At 44.9% G+C, this 19,405-nt stretch overlaps 1 protein-coding gene across 21 annotated transcripts in view; it reads left to right on the forward strand.

Annotated features, from left to right (window-relative positions):
- The window catches only part of KALRN (kalirin RhoGEF kinase), a 673,147-nt gene that overhangs the window by 623,894 nt on the left and 29,848 nt on the right, over nucleotides 1-19,405 (forward strand). For 9 of the 21 annotated variants that reach the window (XM_040484739.1, XM_040484741.1, XM_040484745.1 and 6 more), the window contains 4 exons: nucleotides 2,615-2,853; nucleotides 4,821-5,077; nucleotides 8,660-8,783; nucleotides 9,922-9,981. In XM_040484739.1, coding sequence (XP_040340673.1) covers nucleotides 2,615-2,853; nucleotides 4,821-5,077; nucleotides 8,660-8,783; nucleotides 9,922-9,981 — 680 coding nt within the window. Of the gene's footprint in view, nucleotides 1-2,614; nucleotides 2,854-4,820; nucleotides 5,919-7,605; nucleotides 8,179-8,659; nucleotides 8,784-9,921; nucleotides 9,982-19,405 lie in introns of those variants that run through there. The other 12 variants (XM_040484740.1, XM_040484743.1, XM_040484744.1 and 9 more) reach the window with 5 other exon arrangements.

Below are 19,405 nucleotides of genomic sequence, written 5' to 3' on the forward strand. Positions count from 1 at the left end.
ACTTGCTGGGTGTCCGGCATGGACCTGAATGCTATGGGGGAAAGATGAAAGGTGACATGCCATTTAGGACTGTGGGCAGGTCACGACATTTCTCTGGGCCTCTGTTGGCTCATTGTGTGAAAAAGAGGGACGATCTACTCTGCCCACACTGCACATACTGTGTGCGCCTGCCAGCGGTACTGGGAGCAGGCAGACACGGCCAGCTCCCTATAGCGTCAGTCTTACTCCTAGAACTTTGAATTAATACCTTTGTTGATAAAACAGTTTTGTACAAAAAAGAGCACGTATATAAAATATGTCATTATTGGGGCGCCTGGGTGGCGCAGTCGGTTAAGCGTCCGACTTCAGCCAGGTCATGATCTTGCGGTCCGTGAGTTCGAGCCCCGCGTCAGGCTCTGGGCTGATGGCTCAGAGCCTGGAGCCTGTTTCCGATTCTCTGTCTCCCTCTCTCTCTGACCCTCCCCCGTTCATGCTCTGTCTCTCCCTGTCCCAAAAATAAATAAACGTTGAAAAAAAAATTTTTTTTTAAATAAAATATGTCATTATATTGCATTCTGTTAGTTAAGCATTTCTGATTCTAAGCCACAATGAGATGTTTAAGTTTATCAAGTCAGTACAAAAGACAAATAAGAAAAAAATTGAAACTAGAAATAATTGAAGTAACAATAATGGCTCACACATGTTGAGTCCTTTCTCTGTGCCAGACACGATGCTAAGCAAGTATTCACATGTATCATCACATTTAATCCTCATGTCAACATGGAAAGGTAAGTCCTATCACCCTGTCGTTTTCAGGTGAGGAAAAGGAGTCACGGAGGTTAGTAAACTTGTCCAAGATCACAAAAACAGTAGGTGATAGAAAAAGGACTTGAACCCAGAACCGTATAACTTAAAATTGGGCTTTTAACCACAAACTACAGATAGTTGCTAATGGTAGGGCACGCATGTATCTATGAACTCCCTAGCAAACAAAGCAAAGAAACAGGATCAGGCATAAGATGCTGTAGATCAGCCAGAAACAAACCCTCTCAGGAGGTATTAGCTTCCCTGCTCCTAAGACCTGAGCTATACAAACTGAGACTGACTAGCAGAAAAACAGAGGCTCACTGTGTCATTCATTTAAGTCATATTACTTTGAAACACTTCAGCACAGTTATTACACCTAATCAAGTAATACCCCAATTCCATGTGATGGGTACTGATTCGTGAAGTTAGTTCAATAAGGCCTGCTTCCAAACTCCCTGCTATCTACTTAAAACTTAGAACTGCATTTCTTTGGGCATAATCAGTGATTCAGACTTTTACATGGTTCCAAGAGATCTTTCTCTTAATTATAGTGAATTATGGAGATATTACTGAACTCGATTACCAATACCTAAATATTTAATGCCTACAGAACACCAGGGAGAAAGGCTGAGCTCTGGCAAGAGCCTGTTTTATCCTTTGACACACTCAGGAGACAAGGATGTGATGATAGAGTAGGGCTAGCCTTTTACTTACAGAGGCACATGCAAGCATCTCAGGGCCAATCTTTCCCTCCTTAGACCTCAAAGAGAAGTGTGAACCCTATGTTGAGTCCTACTGAAGCACACACTTATTGCTATAGAAATATCCCTATAATTGAAAGCTCTCTGGGCCCCAGCTGTTAACCTACTTAAATATTTGTTGCAGAAAATACTGATAAAAATGACAAAATTGGCTCAGCTGTGGAAGTCATTATTATAGAATTTGACCTGTATGACTTTTGCCTGGCTATACCTCTTTAGCACTCAAGCCTTTGAACTTTCTTATTTTAAACTCTGTAAAACAAAGCTCATGTCTTTCCTCTGTCTCCTGAGTTCCACTGACGACCATTCTGCCAGACCCCAAACCCGAGTGACCATCAGTTCTTGGCTTCTTCTCCCATCCAGGCTGTGGCAGAGTCTAATCTCCCTCTGAACACCTGCCACGTCATATCCATTCTACATTTCATTGGCTCTGCTCCACTTGGGTCGCTGGCTTGCCACTGTCTCATGGTTTCTGAACCGGCCTCTCCAGCCCTCCTCCCAACTGCTGCTCCAAGGCTAATATATTTCTCAAAATGTGGCTCTGGCGAGAGAATTTCAAATGTTCAAGTTCATTTAATCCAATCACTTCTCAAGATCTTTGGAATTAAACCCAGCCTCGTTAGCAGGGCTTTGCAGATTTTTCAGTCATGGTGCCAACAACCTCCCTTATGTCTCATCTCTTCCTCCACCGATGGTCTTCTGCTGCAGGTGATCTGACTCCATCCTGTTGCCCAGACACACTTCACACTTGCCTACCTCCTGCACAGTCTGAAGCTTAGTACCACCACCACCCCCATAGAAGTGTCCACCCACACTCATGCACACACTTCTCTCCATCCTTTTGCACAGCACTTTGTACCTCATATATGGCACCATTTCGTTTTTGCATTTCCATCATTAAGGTAGGTTTCTTCGTCCTCACGGTAGATCATAAGTTCCTTAAAAACAAGAATAGTGTCTTCCTCGTGTATTACCATTATGCCTGGCATAAAGCCTGTGTGTACTAAGCTTCCAAATCCTTGTGAGATTCCTAGACCTCAGAGTAACTGTCTGCTCTTACCCTGTAGCACTACAGTCGCCCATTGAGTACCAGCGGAAAGAAAGGAACACAGCTGTGATGAGGTCCCAGCCATCCAGAGTTCCCCAAGCCAGCCCCAGACCCTACTCCTCTGTCCCCGGGGGCTCTGACAAGCCCCCAAAGGGCTCCAGCTATAACCCGCCTCTGCCACCCCTGAAGATATCTACCTCCAATGGCAGTCCAGGGTTTGACTATCACCAGCCTGGGGACAAGTTTGAGGCCACCAAGGTAAGTGACAGCCTATTACCCCCAGCCTCACCACTCTGAGGGCACAGCCTCTGTGCTCACTTTAGAAAAAATAAGTAGCTTCTTTTTATGCTGCTCATTTACCAGAACAACCCACTGAATACAGCCTAGTCTCAATTATTTCTCTTTCTTCCCCTACAAATTGAGTGAGTTAGACCAGCTCCCTGTGGTCAGACATTCTGTGTTAAAGAGCTATTGTCATCTGCAGAAACCCTGCAGATATAAGGTAATATTGTAGTGGCAATGATGACTTATACCAGAGTAGTCGTGCTTTGGATCACCTAAAAGTCACAACTCTAGTGTTTGACGTCTGAAAGAGATCATGCTTTCTAATGATGAGCTGCTGAAGTGAGCTCACAGTCCTTTGCCCTCCACTGATGGATGCAGTGCGGGGAAATGGGTCATCTGTGTGTGAATGGGAAAAGCAGGCTTGGATTAGACATTTATCACAGATAATCCACAATTTATTTGTTTTTTTATTTTATTTTATTTTATTTTTAATTTTTTTTTTCAACGTTTATTTATTTTTGGGACAGAGAGAGACAGAGCATGAACGGGGGAGGAGCAGAGAGAGAGGGAGACACAGAATCGGAAACAGGCTCCAGGCTCTGAGCCATCAGCCCAGAGCCCGATGCGGGGCTCGAACTCACGGACCGCGAGATCGTGACCTGGCTGAAGTCGGACGCTTAACCGACTGCGCCACCCAGGCGCCCCAATAATCCACAATTTAAACATCACTGTGAGGACGGCATAGAACTAACTATAGACCCGTCCACACAGCTGTGTAGGACCCTACAAAGTGGTAGGCATGGGAATAAATGGGAAAAGTGCTAGATTAGGAATTCAGGCAATCTGGGTTCCAACCCAAATTCTGTAACTCACTTGCCCTAGAACCTCGGGCAGTTCATTAATCTCATTAGGCCTCAGTTGCCTCTGGAACTCAATGGGTCTGTGAACAGGAACATCTACATTTTTTTTTACTTACATGTTCTGATTTTATACTTTTATTTGTTTTATCCAAATTGGATGATATTGACTTTTTAATTATTAATGAAAATATATTTTTAAAAATCAACTATTAATATCCAAGTTCAATTCTGTACTAGACTAACTGTACTGACCTATTTCATCATATTACCTGGAAATGATTTTCTACCTTAAAAACTCCTTGTGAATTAGGTGAAGTCATAACGGCCTTTTGTCAAATTTATTGAAGAATTTCTGGCTCTCATCGTGCTCTGTGAGGTAGCCAGGCCTCCATGGGAGGTACAGGTCTAGAAGTAGCTTTCCTGGTATAATCATGTGAAAAAGCCACAGAGGTATGACCTCTTGTTTTAATGAACACAGGCAGGACCAGAGGAGTTTTGTTCCCACTAGAGTTGGGTCAGGGTAGGTCACGGTCTTGCCATTGAACTGGGCAAATGTCTCATTGTTACTTCTGTCTCAAAGGAGATCAGAATGTAGCAGGAAACTGATGCTTTTTCACAAAGAAGAAAAAATGTTTCCGAAGGTCTGTCTTCTTTCCATTAGGGGGGTGTGACCCTGACCTGACCTTTGCCCTGACCTCACTCTGCCCAACTGCTTATGTATCCCTGTGCCACCCTCTTCCTTACATTAGAGGATGCTGGCAGGAAGGTTGCATGCTAGTGAGGGGCTTCCAGGTGGAAGGTGTGTTTATGCTTTTCCCTAGGCTGGACAGTTCTCTACCCATTCACCCCTGATTATAATATTATATACAACATTGCTATAACAAATAGATTTTCAGAGCACATTTGTACATGTAATTTTATTGCTCAAGATAATCTTCTGCCTGCTATTTACCCTGCTGGTGGGAAATTTGGCCTTTAAGCACGCAGTAGGATTTGGCCTTTAAGCACGCAGTGGGATATAAGGCTACCTGTGTGAACCAGCCTTCCTGTATCCATGTCCCCCTTGCCCTTGTCTCCTAGCAGGGCGACCTGGGGGGCTGCAATGGGACCTCCTCCATGGCCGTGATCAAAGATTACTATGCACTGAAGGAGAACGAAATCTGTGTGAGCCAAGGTGAGGTGGTCCAGGTCCTCGCCGTCAACCAACAGAACATGTGCCTGGTGTACCAGCCGGCCAGCGACTGTTCCCCTGCGGCCGAGGGCTGGGTCCCAGGCAGCGTCCTGGCACCCCTCACCAAAGCCACCGCGGCAGCAGAAAGTAGTGACGGAAGCATCAAGTAAGTGCCTCGTTGGCTTCCCCGGGAGAGGAGTGTGTGGATTAGAAAATCAAAACCAAACAAAGAACACAAAAATGCAAACACACGCTAGGGAATGACCGCTGCTTATTCTCGACAGTGCCACCGGAACCAATATTTGAGTGCTGGAACCGCACGCAGCATGGGGCATCCAGGCTGGATTGTTCCGGGCTTTTTTTGTGGTTGTTGACGGTAGTGGCTGTGGGTTTTTTTCCTTTTGGGTTATAATTTTCTGTTCATTTTTTTTCTCCCCCTCCCCCATTAAGAAAAGAACCCTACTGAAACCCTAGATGACAAAAGGCATGCCTTCCGTTGCTCCATTTGACCCACCACAGGATTCACTGGACTGGACTTTATTTATATTGTATTAAGTTACTGATATATATATATATATATATTTTTTTTTTTTTTTGATTGACACCAAAAAATGACCTTAGCACCAATGCCAGACCTGTGTAGGTCAGAGGCCTGCTGCTTCTCTCAGGAGAGAGGGAACTTTTTGGTTGTCTATGGCAATTCCTCTGTACAGATTGTAACTTTTTTTTTTTTTAACTTCTCCCCTCCCCTGTCACTTTAATATATGTTCATGGTAATTTGTAAGATATTTCTTTTCCTTAGTTTGGTTGCGAAGACCCTTTCGAACACATTCCTGTATAAAGTATTTTGCACTATTTAAAGAACCCCATATGGATGAAGTCAGGTTGTGCAATATAAATGGAGAGCCACAATGTTCATCATTGTACCTGTAATGTAACTAATAATTTTAAATGTACTATTTTAAATATGTAAAATAAATTTTCACCATGAGCATGTTTTAATGAGGTTAAAGACTAGTTGACCCTTTTTCCCCTATTTCACTATTCTGGGAGTTTTAAATGTGCAAACAATTCTTTTTTTTTTTTTTTTTTCCTTTCTGTATTTTAGGAATTGGTTGAATGCGTTGGCAGTTTTTCCCTACACAAAAAGTGCTTTTGTCACCCAAGCTCCAATACTAGGCTTCCCTTCTAAACAGCCCCTATTGTTTTTCTCTCTAACCTCCGAGATGTGGAATGATTCCGATTGGATGCTGTCCCGCTGGGCGCCTTTGAGGTGCTGACATGAAGTGGTGACTTGAGCACAAGACAGTGTTTAGATTGCATCCCCCACCACTCTCCAAGCTCAGTGGTCATCCATGGCACAGGTGGAAGGGACTCCCCATGACATAGCTGAGCAGGGGCACAACAGGACACAGTGCTTCTTTGGCATTTCTCTAGTTTGGAGGATAGAGGCTACCAGCCTCACCCTGGCCTTTCTAGGTAACCACAGGCCCAGCTGGAAATCAGTGGGGGTCTCTAAGGCACCATAGACCCAATCCAGTTTACTTTTAAGACATTTGTTTTGGTACCATTTAAGAAGGCTTGGAAATAAAGGCCCTCAAAGCATTGAAGTTCTTATTAGTCAACGGCCTTCTAGAGCTCACTTACCACGATTTGTAATCTAATTATCCAGGCACCCAGCACTCCCTCCTCACTTTTGCACCTTTTTCCTGCCTTCCATGGGAGGGATGTGAGTCTGGGTGAAAGAGAACAGATCCAAATACAATTGGGTCATTCTGGTTCCTTGTCAGCCTCTCTTGTGCAGGGGTTGGTGGGGATGGAACAGAGCGTCTGACTCAAAGTGGCTGTCAGTATTTATCAGGGAAGGACACTCACCGCACCCTCCCCAGGGACTGCTGTGACCACAAGGGGCAGAGTTGGTTGTGATGCCCACAGCATAAATGTCACTGAAACCCTGTCTCCACATCAGTTCCTGGGCTTGTGGCCAAGAGATGGAAGCTCCCCAAACCATGATGACGACTTCTTCTGGAAAGAAGAATATGAAATTGACCCTGTCCTGCCACTGATACTACTGAGTCTTCCTTCTGAACATTATTTGTCACATTTCTAGTCTCTCACCAAGCACACTGAATGACCCAGAGGGTTGTGATAAATGCAGGAACACACCCCCACACTCACACACGCACTCAACGTGCTGTTCGCCCTGGGAATCTTTTCAGCATGGGCCTCCCTGACTCAGGATGTTCTCAAACTGGGTCAGGGATGCGGATTTGGGGGGTAAAGATATGAAGCAAGTGTTGGAAGCTAACAGTGATATTATCTAAGGTTAGTTTCCATGACTGGTTCTTGCTCAGGTACAACAACTGAAGCGAGTTGCTGGTGTGCTTAGAGAGCCTGCCTATTCGGGAGATACAAGAGAAATTCTGGCCAAGAGATTCTTGCTTTCTGGTGGAGCCCGCTTGACCCCCAAATTGAGAACATGACTGTTCTCGCCCTTTCCTATTCAGAAGGGTGACCACTGAGCATGTGTGTTAGTGATAAATATTTTGGGAACACTGTCAGGACGTCCTAAAATTCCTGACATATATGGAGTTTTATGGAGGAGATGCTATGCATTTTGAAACATTCTCCTTTCTCCTAAATCTCATATGCCTCTCTCTCTCTCCTCCTTCTCTCCTCCCTCCCTTACTGAAGGCTCTTTTCATCAAGCTCTGTCTGCAAAGGACCAAATTTGACAAGGACACACTGAAGGAAAGCCAACCTCACTTATTCCAGGCAATGATAGAACTTCATCCAAATTCTGTGACCACACCTGAAATTGAGGATGCCTGCCCAGGGTCACTAATGTTCCTTGTGACTTGGCTTTTGCTGTCTTTGTCTTTTGAGTCCTGACTTATATGCAACTCAAGAGCTCTGCTCTGAGTTTTTCTTTACAGGTCTGTGAAGTAGCTTCCAACCCCCTTGTGGGAAGGAAGAAGTTAAGGGTAGTGTGAAAGGGGATTGCTGCCCTCACCTCCTTGAGAGCCCACATTGGGTCTTCTCCCAGCAGGAAAACTCTAGGACTTCTTAGTGGTCGGCAGAGCTTTTTATTCACAAACACTGAGAGATGTGGAGGACATAGACCAAGAAGCACTTCATCCTAAAATATCCAGATAAATGAGTGGTGCTCAACCATGTGTCGAGTCAAATGCCCCAGAAAAAAGTCCTATCTGTACTGCAGTGTGTGGAAGTGGCCACAGCCCAAATACAAATAATGGGATGAAAACCTCAAAATCATCCTTTTGGGTCTTTATATCTAGTCCTGGGAAAGTGCCAGTAGCTTATACACTATAAAACACATTTATCTTTTCTGTTTTACTCCCGCCACCCCCCCCAACCCTGTTTTTCCACCACCCACCATACTGTTCAGGAAGGGACTTCCTCAGTCCTTGAGGGATTCATCATCAGTATTATACAAAAACTTTCCTTGGTAGATTTTAATAATCCAGTACTCATATTTTCCTCAAATGCTGCGGCCAACCTGGCACATCTCTCAAGAGGGGTCAAAGCTCATCCTCACTCACTTATTGGAGGTGAGATCAACTAGCTACCAGCCACCACATGAGCTGGCACACAGATTTGGGGCCTCTGGAGCTGGGGCTTGACTGGAGCACCTCACCTACTGACTCACCCAAGGGTGGTGAGCCCACCCACCGCCTCACTCTGCCCTGACCTGCCATTTTGATTGGTGCATTTTTTGGTACAACAGGAAGTCATGTTCATGGCATACCCTACGAATGAGAAAGCGGGCGGAAGTGGAGAACACGGGTAAAAATGAAGCCACAGGGCCTCGTAAACCCAAGGATATTCTGGGCAACAAAGTCTCTGTTAAAGTGAGTAAGGTATTCCAGAGCCGTGCCCCACCTCTCATCTACTCCCACCCTGCAGCATTCTCACGAGGCAATTTGGGTGGATGGGGATTTTTTTTTTTCCCAGTGTGGGGACCAGAGGGGAAGTAGTTTAGCAGGATTTTGCATGCAAGATCAATTTATTTTTTATGTTTTGTTTCTCCTGGCAACTTCAATTCAAATACGTAAGTATCTTTTATTTTCTTTTATACCTTTCTCTTTATACTGTGCACATGTTTTATAACAAAATTATCTGCAGCATTCTTTTTGTAAAAATGCAAGATGCTTGATTCATACTAAAGTTCCCAAAGCTGCCCGTTCAGTATCCTAGGTTTGAAAATACACGCAGGGTAAGGAGATTAGGAGTGCCTGCCAAACCTTCAACCATGTGAAGTCTGAGGTTTGGAATTTAAGGGCCCCTGTGGCCTTGGTAAAGTTTCATTTCTTTTCCCCAGAATTCAGACGATGACATTTTCAGGCCTACACGTGGGCAGGAAAGGGAGGCACGCTGGCGAAGCCCAAGTTACTGTTTTGTAATAATCCACCATCTTACTGTGAACCCACTGATTCTAAGCTTTGGCAGACCCTTGTTGTCCCCCATCTTGGAATGAGGGGATCTGTTTTTCTTACATTGGGCCTTCTGGAAAGATCTGACTCTGGACCATGGGAGTTAGACTGCTCATGTTTAACATTGTTATAGCGTGTGATTATCTACCTGGCACTTTTCCCCCTTCCTGAGCAAAAAAAAAGAACAACCGAAGCCCATTCTAACGTCCTTCTTGGGGAAAAGAAATTGCGTTCCCTCCTTCACTCTCATCTGGGAAGTCCAGCCTCACAGAAGACAAGAGTTTAAATTATCCGGTATTCATGCTTCATGTGGTTGCTTCCACTGCTATTTCCTGTGAGATGCTCGGCCGCACACAATCCCAGCCTCCTCCCCCTGGAAAGAGCATGCTGCCACCCTTGGTGATCAGCACCCCCTCCTTAGAAGCACCTCGTTTTTTTTCTCTGCCCAACTTCCCATTGCTCATGCCTTTCTGAAGTTCTCCTCACTCCCCAGCAAAAGCTGCCTGTGGTTCTAACTGTTTTCTCTTTCTTCCCCCTCCTCATGCTGCCCTTCAAGGAGACGAACAGTTCCGAGGAGTCAGAGTGTGATGATCTTGACCCTAATACTAGCATGGAGGTAGAAGCAGCTATTGTTGTCCTATTTCCTATAATGATTGTCTTTTTACATGTGTTCTATAACAGTGACCTTCCTGAAGTGATCAGCCAGTCAAGGATAAATTGTGATCTTAGGGCATATCTGGGTGCCCCATCCCAACTTAAAAACAAAAAAGAAAATTCAGCTCAATTCTGATAGAAAACTTGACGTAGATTATTTAAAAAAAAAAAAAAAAAGACTAAAACTTCTGGTTCTCTTGAATGCTTACTTAATATTTCCTTCCTTGGCGGGTATGGCTTTGTTTAGAAGATATCCAACTTCATTACTGGAAACTTAGAGCACATTTTCCCCCTGTGGAAAGTGGCATTATAAAGAGTGGCTGGTTCCCAGTTGAAACACAAGAACCCTTTTAGTTATAGTTTCTCCTTCATTTGTTTCTCCTTCCTCCCTTTTCCCTCTTTTTCTTTCCCCTTTATCCTCTTCATCTGGTTCTTCTACTAGAACCTATTCCTCCCTTGAGGCCCCAGCAAAATTATGGACTAAGTATGGCCTGGTGGGTGACCTGGCCCCTAGTCACTGATTATCGCTGGCTGAGAGCAAGTGAGTGATTGCAGCCTCTGCCTGGCCCTAGGGATCCTGGGTGGTGGCTGTCCCACCAGGAAGTAAAAGCGGCCCTGGAATGGCCTCCTTCTGTAGCCTTAGCAGAGGTCTCTCTAACGATTGAGAGACTAGAACGTTGTCAGGGGCCTCTCTTACCTTGGAGGATTCCGGGGGTATGGGAGTGGAATTAACACCTCCACCAACAGGAACACCAAATCAAATCAACTTCTCACCCCTTCTTGGCTAGAAACTATCTTGGGTTAGAGAAACAGGACTCCTACATGGCTTGCCACTGAGTGACAACCCTCATGAATTTGCAAACCCTAGACAATTAGAGCAAATATGGAGCTGGCTTTCCCTGCCATTTCGTCTTTTAGAGGAAATTGAAATGTTTTTCTCCAAATCTGTGTTCCCATCACCAGGAATAGACAGAAGTTTAAAGGTTTCCTCTAAGTACAAAATAGTATTTTTTTAAATTCTTTTCCTTTGTATAGACCTAAAGTTTTCACTTAACTGGATGGACTTTTATTATTCTTATTCTAATTTGACCTGATCCCAAAGAAATCCACCAAAAACCCAAGAAAGACCATTCTTCCCAAGAAGGGGTAAAGGAGCTGTGGAAGATGCCAATTGTGTTGAATGAAGCCAGAGACAAGTGGTTGAAAGCAAGAGTTCTGCCAGGATACAGTGGTCACCTGTGGCTGTGGGTATTGCCACAGGCCTAAATTCGGCATGTGTAGGTCAATGCAGTGCTCCCCCATGGGAGGAAGTGGGTACGGCATTCATAGCCTAAATGTATCTTGGAGAATGAGGCAGCCAGGGGAGATTTCTGGCTCTGCTTTCCTTGCATCCCATGGGATAGGCACCCGCTCCCATGGACCCCACACCTGTCAGCTTGTAGCCCCCTTGTGACACCTGCATCCCCAGTCTAAGTGTTGCTGGTCCGTGTCAGGGATGTCATCCGCAAGTAGAGGATGTCCAGGCAGAAGGAGGGGGACAGCCAGGTATTTGTGATCTAGAGGGCAATTTGGGACCTTTTTTCAGCTCAGGGGGACCAGGGAGAGAAGAGTGGCTTTCCCACTGTTCAGTGTAAGAAGTGGGCACAGAGCGATGCGGGGCCAGGGGAGCAATGCAAATGGAGAAAGTTAACTGATGTGATCAGACGCTCCATTCTACGTTTAGGGAAGCAAAACTATGTAAATCGGCACATGCACATATGTCAGCCCTGCTTTGTGAGTTGAACACATTTCTGAGGTTCTGATTCATCCAAGGCTTGCAGCCCTTTGCATAGACTAAATAAGATTGGTCCCAGGGAGGTGCTTTGGGATGTGTAAGCAAAGGCATTAGGATGTTAGTGCTGAAGGGAAGAAAGCCATGAATTTTGTTGATGTATGTCTGAAAAGTTTTCAAATACAATGCTCGAGGCAGACATTTCAACTAACTGGCACTGTTGAGGGGCATGCTGTTAGAAACCAACCAAATATTCTGGTTAATCCAAGTTTTCTGTCGTAGGTATGTATGCTGCCCTTGCACATTCCCTCCATACAGATCCTCTTAAGCATCAGTGAGCTCTTGTGCGCTGTATTGCCATGTTAAATTTAACTGAGCACATAAGCAGGTGCTGCGGGAAAGCAGGCATCTTGGCATTGCTAGCTTAAAATTTTCAGACGATGGCCAGGGCTGTATGCTAAAGAGAGCTCTTCTTTAACGACTCAGCCTGAGAAACAGGTGGCCTCCTGAAGGCCGCTGGCTGCTAAGTTAATAATTTGGGGCATCATTAGCAGGCCCATCCTGGCCCCCAACCTCACTCCTAATTCCTGAACCTGATTACTCTAATATGTGTTGTCTGATTGAGAGTGTGTCCTGTGCCCTTGAGCTGAACTACAACTCCCGTGGCTTATGCTCTGAGCCCCTGTGCCTGGAACCCCAGCTGACATGCCGACCTATTCACCCTGTGCACTGCTCCGTGCTAGGTGTCTGAATGCTAAGTCCTGCCCTCTTGACTGCCTACCCCTTGACCTGATGCCAGCATGTTGATTGCAATCCCAGCTGTATTTAGGCTCTTTTCCCCTGCTTCCACACGTATATGACTATCAAATTGTTTCCTTTACTATTTTTCTCAATTGGTGGATTGAAGGGTTCTCTTAAGGAGCAGTTTCTTTGGGTCTTTGCATATGTCCCACCATATTGTTTTATGGAGGTTTATAGGCACATCCTTGAATGCTAATTAAGAGGACAATGAAGCACCTTGAATCCTAAGAGTCTGGCTTACAAAGCTTTCCAAGAACATATAGTTATGTAAAAAGAGGCAATTCTGCTCTAATGTATCCATCCTTTTTCTTCCCCTATAGAGAAACGCTTGTGAATATTCTCAGGTACAGCCCCCACTTCCCAGCACACAAGCCACACCACCATTCACTGCAAGATTGGCTCCCAGTCTCCATGATCCTCTGGTGGTCTGGCACCCCCCTCTCTCCTGCTGATCTGTGACCACACCTTAGAGATAACTATTCTAGAAATGGCAAAGGTCTGCCCATAGTTCACCTTACTTTATCTTGTATTGATTACACTTTGGGGGCTAGAGGAGATTATATAGGAGAGAAATGTTTCTACGTGGAAGAAGAATCCAATCAGGCTGAAAATCAGACACTAGACTGTTTGAGGAACAAGTTAACATTCATTTATTTCCAGTACAGCTTACACTGCTGACTGCCTCTTATTGATGAGGACTGCAGATGTGATGGTGGGCTGAGCATCATATCCCCACCTGCCAGCTTCCCAGTCCTGCCTCTGCCCCAGTATCTGCACTGATGCCCAGGTTAGAGCCAGGGTGCAAGGGTCAAGGATCTGCACCCACCCTCTGAGCCAATGCCCACCTCCGAGAAAGCTGGATCCTCCCTGAGCTGTACCAGTATCCCTTAGGACCCAGGCTAGGCAGGTCCCCACGCCCATGCGGCTCAGAAAATCATCCGAGGACCATGTTGAGACTTGAGGTTTTGCACCTGCCCTCCAGCCCCAGAACTGCCACTTGCCTACATCATGTGCTGGAGTAGAAAGGCTTGAACCAGCCTCCTAGACTTGGGCCTTCATCTTCAGGGATGAAGTTTCTCTGTCCAGTTTTTATGTCAAGCCCAATTAAATAAATGCATCTTAATTAAAAAAAAAAAAAAAAGCCCAATGCCACTTTTAGCAGAGAACATCAATCTGTCAAATTGAGGCCGTCTCAATTCCAAAAATGTTCCATCTCTGTCCCAGCCATTTAACAAGGAGCCAACCTCATCCTCATCCACGACACAGTCTAAATGTAGACATTACCCTCAGTCATTATACCAGCTGCGAGACAGTTAGTTTGGGGGGGGGGGCTAACTTTCTGCATAAGAACAGCACTGGGGTCTTGTGCGAGAGGGTTCTAAGAGATAAGGGGGAGAAAGTACCTGGAAAGGCAAATATACTTTGGAAGGAAATTTCCAGTCAGGGTAAGAACCCTAGACTTGGAGAGTTGACAGAAACTTAGAAACCTTCAGTTAACCCTATCCCCTTAATTTTCTTATTTTTTATTGTGGTAAACCATCCATGACATAAAATTTACCATTTTAACCATTTTTAAGTGGCATTAAACACCTTCACAATGTTGTACCACTGTCACCGCTATTCATTTCCAGAACTTTCTCTTCATCCCAAATTGAAACAGTACCCACTGAACAATAACTCCCCGATTCCTTTCCACCCACATCCTCCCCACCCCTGGGCCCTTCAGAGACTTTTAGAAGGAGAAACTGAGGCAGAGAAGTTGTAACTTTCAGTTTGAAAATGAGAAGCTGCCCTGAGGGCAGATTCTGGCTTCTCCTAGCCATTGTCCCCCCACCTACACCATCCTGCTCCCTTCTTAGAATCTCCCATCTCCAGGTTGTTTTTAATCTAAAACACAGATCCTGGCAGATGAGAAGACCTGCCTTCCAGTGCCAGTTTTTCTATGTGGATTTCAACTTATTCAACTTTCCAGCTCAACAAAGAGGAATATCATTTCTGCCCAGCGTTCCAGGGCAAAAGTATGACTTAAATAAAAATCACAGAAAGGTGGGGTGCCTGGCTGGCTCAGTCACTAGAGCATCCGACTCTTGATCTTGGGGTCGTGACTTCAAACCCCACATTGGGTGTAGAGATTACTTAAAAAAAAAAAATCACACAAAGGCAGCACCACATGGAAAGAACACTTTAACAGGAGTCAGAAAGCCTGGATCGCAGTCTGCATGCTGTCAACTGTGAGGCCTTGGCTACTTAGCCTTTCTGAGTCTCGGGTTTCTGTGAGAAGTCACATAGCTCTGAGGGTCCAGGTGTTTATGTCTGTGGTGTGGAATGAGCACCATGCAGATCCAAGGCGTGATGTCAGTGGACTCTGAGACCCTTCGCTTTCCTGAACTAACTGAAAACACTGAGACCCTCCAACAGAAGAAGTCGAGATTCTGTGCCTTGACCCTGGAACTTGCTTTGAAGCGGGTATGCCAGAAATGGCCTGGGTACATCTCCTCCTGAGACCGGACTGGAACGTCCACCACCAGCCCTGGGAAGGGTCTGGGTGGCCAGCACTGACCGTTCAGACCTTGCCCCTACCCACAGTTCCCCAGCCCCTGCTTCCACATCCTGGAAGAGTCAGCCTGCTGCTCCCACCTCAGCTGCTTGTGCTCCTTGTCCCAGACTCACGCCTTCAACATAACCTGGCCACACAGATTGAAGGAAACTTTTACACCCCTAGTCAAGTGACTGGCCTCCTGGCATCACCAGTGTGTTTCCACCCATGCCTGGTAATGCATTATATAAAAAGAATTTTTTTATGAAAAGAACTCTGGAGAAAAGAGAGTGAAGCATCACATTCCTCTCTTTATTTTTACAAAATATTTTCTTTGTAATATATCTGATAGGTTTGGCCTGGACACTCACTCGTGTTGCCTAGCTTTGTTCTGACTCTACGTGTAGACTGATTTATATTCTACCACTGAGGAAAGGGCACTTTGCTTGCCAGAGCTGGCATTTTCTCTCTCCTAGGAGAATTACAAGAAGATCTTCCACTGCATATTCATTTCTGTTATGTTTTCTGTTCCTTCCAATGATCCTGTGAAGATGGGGTTTTCTTACCCTCCTAGAGGAAACAGTGTCAGAGAGGTCATGGTCACACAACCAACAAAAAGAACAGGTCTGAGGTGCCTGTCTGGCTCAGTCAGAAGAGCATGTGACTCTTGATCTCGGGGTCATGAGTTGGAGCCCCATGTTGGGTGTACAGAATACTTGAGAGAGAGAGAGAGAGAGAGAGAGAGCAGGTCTTGAGTATGGTGAGGTGAGAGACCAAACCTGGCATGTGATATGGAGGAAATCTGCTCACTGAAGCTCAGGTACTTTCTTAAGGTTCAGGCCCTCCCTTGTTGCACATCTGCTTGTTGGAGGAGAATTTCTTCCTCAACAACCTTTTTAATCCCTTAATGTGGCCTCACCCACACCCTACCCCAGTGACTCAGGAGTTCAACCACAGAAGCCAAGAAAGGAGACCCAATCGCACTGGTTGGAAATGTCTGAATCGGTTTCTCAGGCCAATACAGTCACCCAGCAAACCCCAGTCATGTGTGTCCTGTGGTATTGTCACCCTTGTCTAGAGGCCTTAACCACTTCATTTATGTTGTACATTAATGAGATTATGAGGTGCCATTGATCCAGGAGAAATTGCTCTAAGAGCCAACTGTTAGAGAAGGCCACCACCTCCCTCCCCAACCCAGCACTGTCAAGGTTCACCTACAGGCTCACTCAACATGATATCCTAGTCGATTCAATTTATCAAAAGTTAATAACACAAAGCACTGCAGTAAGTACTATGGAAAGCCAACAAATTACATAAGATTAGGCCCCATGCTTAAGAAGCATGCAGTCACGTAGAGAGAGGCAGTTTTGATTAATGTTCACGTTACACAGTAAACTTTACGTGCTCTATTAAGAGTCATGAGGCCATTATTCATTCAGTGGGAATTTACACACCCACTCAGGCACTCGATAATAATAATAGCAGCTACTGTTTATCAGTGTTCCCTGTGTACCTGGCTCTGCTGAGTCCTTTCCTCCCAACAGTGTCAATACATAGGTACTATTATCATTGTTTCTGTTTTACAGATGAGAAAACTGGAGCACAGAGAGAGAGGTTAAGTGTCTTCCCCAAGGTTGTATATTCACAGCCTGTCTCCTAGGAAGGCTGTGAGAACAATCATTGGCTTCACATGATGGTAGTGTTTGGGTTGGGTAGACTACTAGAATGTAAACAGTTTTGGAGAAGGGTAAGTGGGAGGAAAGAGCATGAGCAAAGGGCCTGAGGTATGAAAGTGCCTGGCACATTTTGAGAAAAACATATGGTCTGTAGCTGGAGTTCAGATACATGAGAAGAGCTGTAGGAAATAAAGCCTAACAGATGAGTTGGGACCAAATTATGAGGGCCTTGAGGAATTTTCTAGGAAGCCTGGACTTGACCCAGTGGTCGACAAGAACAAAAGTAGGTTTTTAAGCAGCGTCTGTGTGTTTCATTCTGCACTTTAGGGAGATAGCTGGCACCTGAGCAAACAACAGGTGCAGACCTATTAACTGTTGCAGTAGACCTAGTGGTAGGTGAAAAAAGAGTAAAGATAAAAAAGTAAAAAGCAAAAGAAGTATTGGGGATAGGAATGTAAGGACGGTCAAATCATTTTAAGGGATGAGACCTCAGAACATTCATCCATAAAACCTTTATCCAAGGTCAAGATCTTGACTTCCAGGTGGGACATGTGCCATATGAAAAGGCAGTCCTAGCAACCCCCCTTACACCCAGTCCCCTCTGAGCAGAACTGCAGGCTGCTGAGAGCACGGGAGACCCATGCATGCACAGTAATAAACCACCTTCTGCTTTGACTATTTTGTGGGATGGGCGGTAGATTTTTTTTTTCATTATTCTGTTAAAAGTCAAATTGTTATCCTTTTTATTTTCAAGGACATGCCAAATGTTCTCTAACCAAAATACTGAGAAGGGGTGGAAAGAAGAGTCAGACTAGCAATCCCCATAAAACAGCGAATGTGTTTGACATGTGAACATTCATAGAGACCTATATCCAACAGCTAGTGCTTATACATTCTTGTCAAGAACACAACTTTTTACAAAAATCAACCATGTACTGATAAAGCAGGTCTCATCAAAAATCAAGGAATTAGTATCCTATAGAGCAAGTCCTCCAACCACAATGCCATTAAGTTAGAAATCAGTCACAAAAATAATTTGTAAAACTCACAATTTGGAAATTTTAAAACATTTTATTACAGCCAGGTCAAAGGGGGAAGAAAAGTCAAAGTTGAAGAAAAAATACTTAGAACTAGGCAGTAATGAAAATACTCGGGGGTAAGAAATGCCCCACCCATCCCTGCCCCACCCCAGAAAAGCCTGGGGGGGTGGGGGGAGTTGGTTTGCCTGAGCCCAGTTCCCTTGGATAGAGCAGCTTTCCTTGAACCAGGCTACATGTTGATTCATGTAGTTTTCAAAACTCCCACTGCTGTTTGGAATTGTGTTGCATTCGCAAACTTTTTGTATTGCAGCTTGCTTAATGTCCACTTAGAAATAAGCAGAGGTAGGGATATTTCCTAAACATTCAAAAAAATTATGTCTGGTTTGACCAGATCGAAAATAGGAAGGGTTATGAGGTGCCTAGGCCACTCGGTTGAGTGTCTGACTCTTGACTTCAGCTTAGGTCATGATCCCACGGTGTGGGATTGAGCCCCGTGTTGGACTCCACATTGAGTGCAGAGAGTCTGCTTAAGGTTCTCTCTCTTTCTCCCTCTGCCCCTCTCCCCTGCTTGCACTCTCTCTCTCTCTAAAACTTAAAAAAAAATTTTTTTTAATTAAAAAAAATTAGGAACAGGAACCTGTTAAACCTCCAAACCAGAACTCATACCTAAATTTTTAAAAATTGGTTTTCTTATATCTATTCCAAATGTCCTTGCCTAAAATCATCTAAAATCCCTTCCCTTCCTCTTTTGAACAGAAATTCCCATGAAACAAGCACAAAAGGAATAGAAAAATGAGGCAGGCTATACAAATTCTGAGTTCATTCAAGGTAGTTGAGTTGAGCTTAGAACATCTGGTTTGAGTTTCTTTGGGCCATTTTGGTTCCTAAATACATGGTTTTGAACTGTGCTTTGTGACTGATGATGAAGGATTGAGAAAGAATGGGGTGGGTGTGCTTTCCTTCTGGAGTCCGTTGACACCTGGTTATCTAGACAAGGATTTTGTCCTCACTCTCAGGACATGGGGTCAGAATCTTGGACATTGACTGGCAAGAAAAATAGGCTCAAGATTTCTTCAGAGCTCAGCTTCTTATTCAGTGCTGGTTGATTTTACCTATAACTCTTTCCCATTACCTTGCTGCCTTCCCCTTGAAGACAATCAAGAAGACATTGGAATTCTCCCCAGAAGGAAGAAACTAGGTTGCCGGTGGACCACATTGTGGTGGTTCTTTTCTCCCTGAGGAGGAAGCGCTACCACCTGCCGCCCTCTGCTGTTCAAATAAAACCAGATTCCCAAGCAGCTCTTTGCCATGCTGTCTATACCAGCCTTGCCCTCTTGGATTTGGGTCTCCCAGAGAGAGAACATGTGCAGTGTATGCAACCGGGTCATCTTCCTCCGCTACCACATCCGTCTCGATTTCCATTCTCTCCTCTTTCCCATCTACCACTATCCATGAACTCTCAAACTGTTTCTAAGGAAGGAAAACGTGAGGTTTCAAGAAATATGTGTAGCTTATGATGAACCCTTCTGGCCCCAGGGGCTGATACCTCACGTCTCTGACAC

This window comes from Herpailurus yagouaroundi, unplaced genomic scaffold, assembly GCF_014898765.1.
Source record: "Herpailurus yagouaroundi ecotype Mexico unplaced genomic scaffold, PumYag 162, whole genome shotgun sequence".
NCBI classification, from domain to species: domain Eukaryota; kingdom Metazoa; phylum Chordata; class Mammalia; order Carnivora; family Felidae; genus Herpailurus; species Herpailurus yagouaroundi.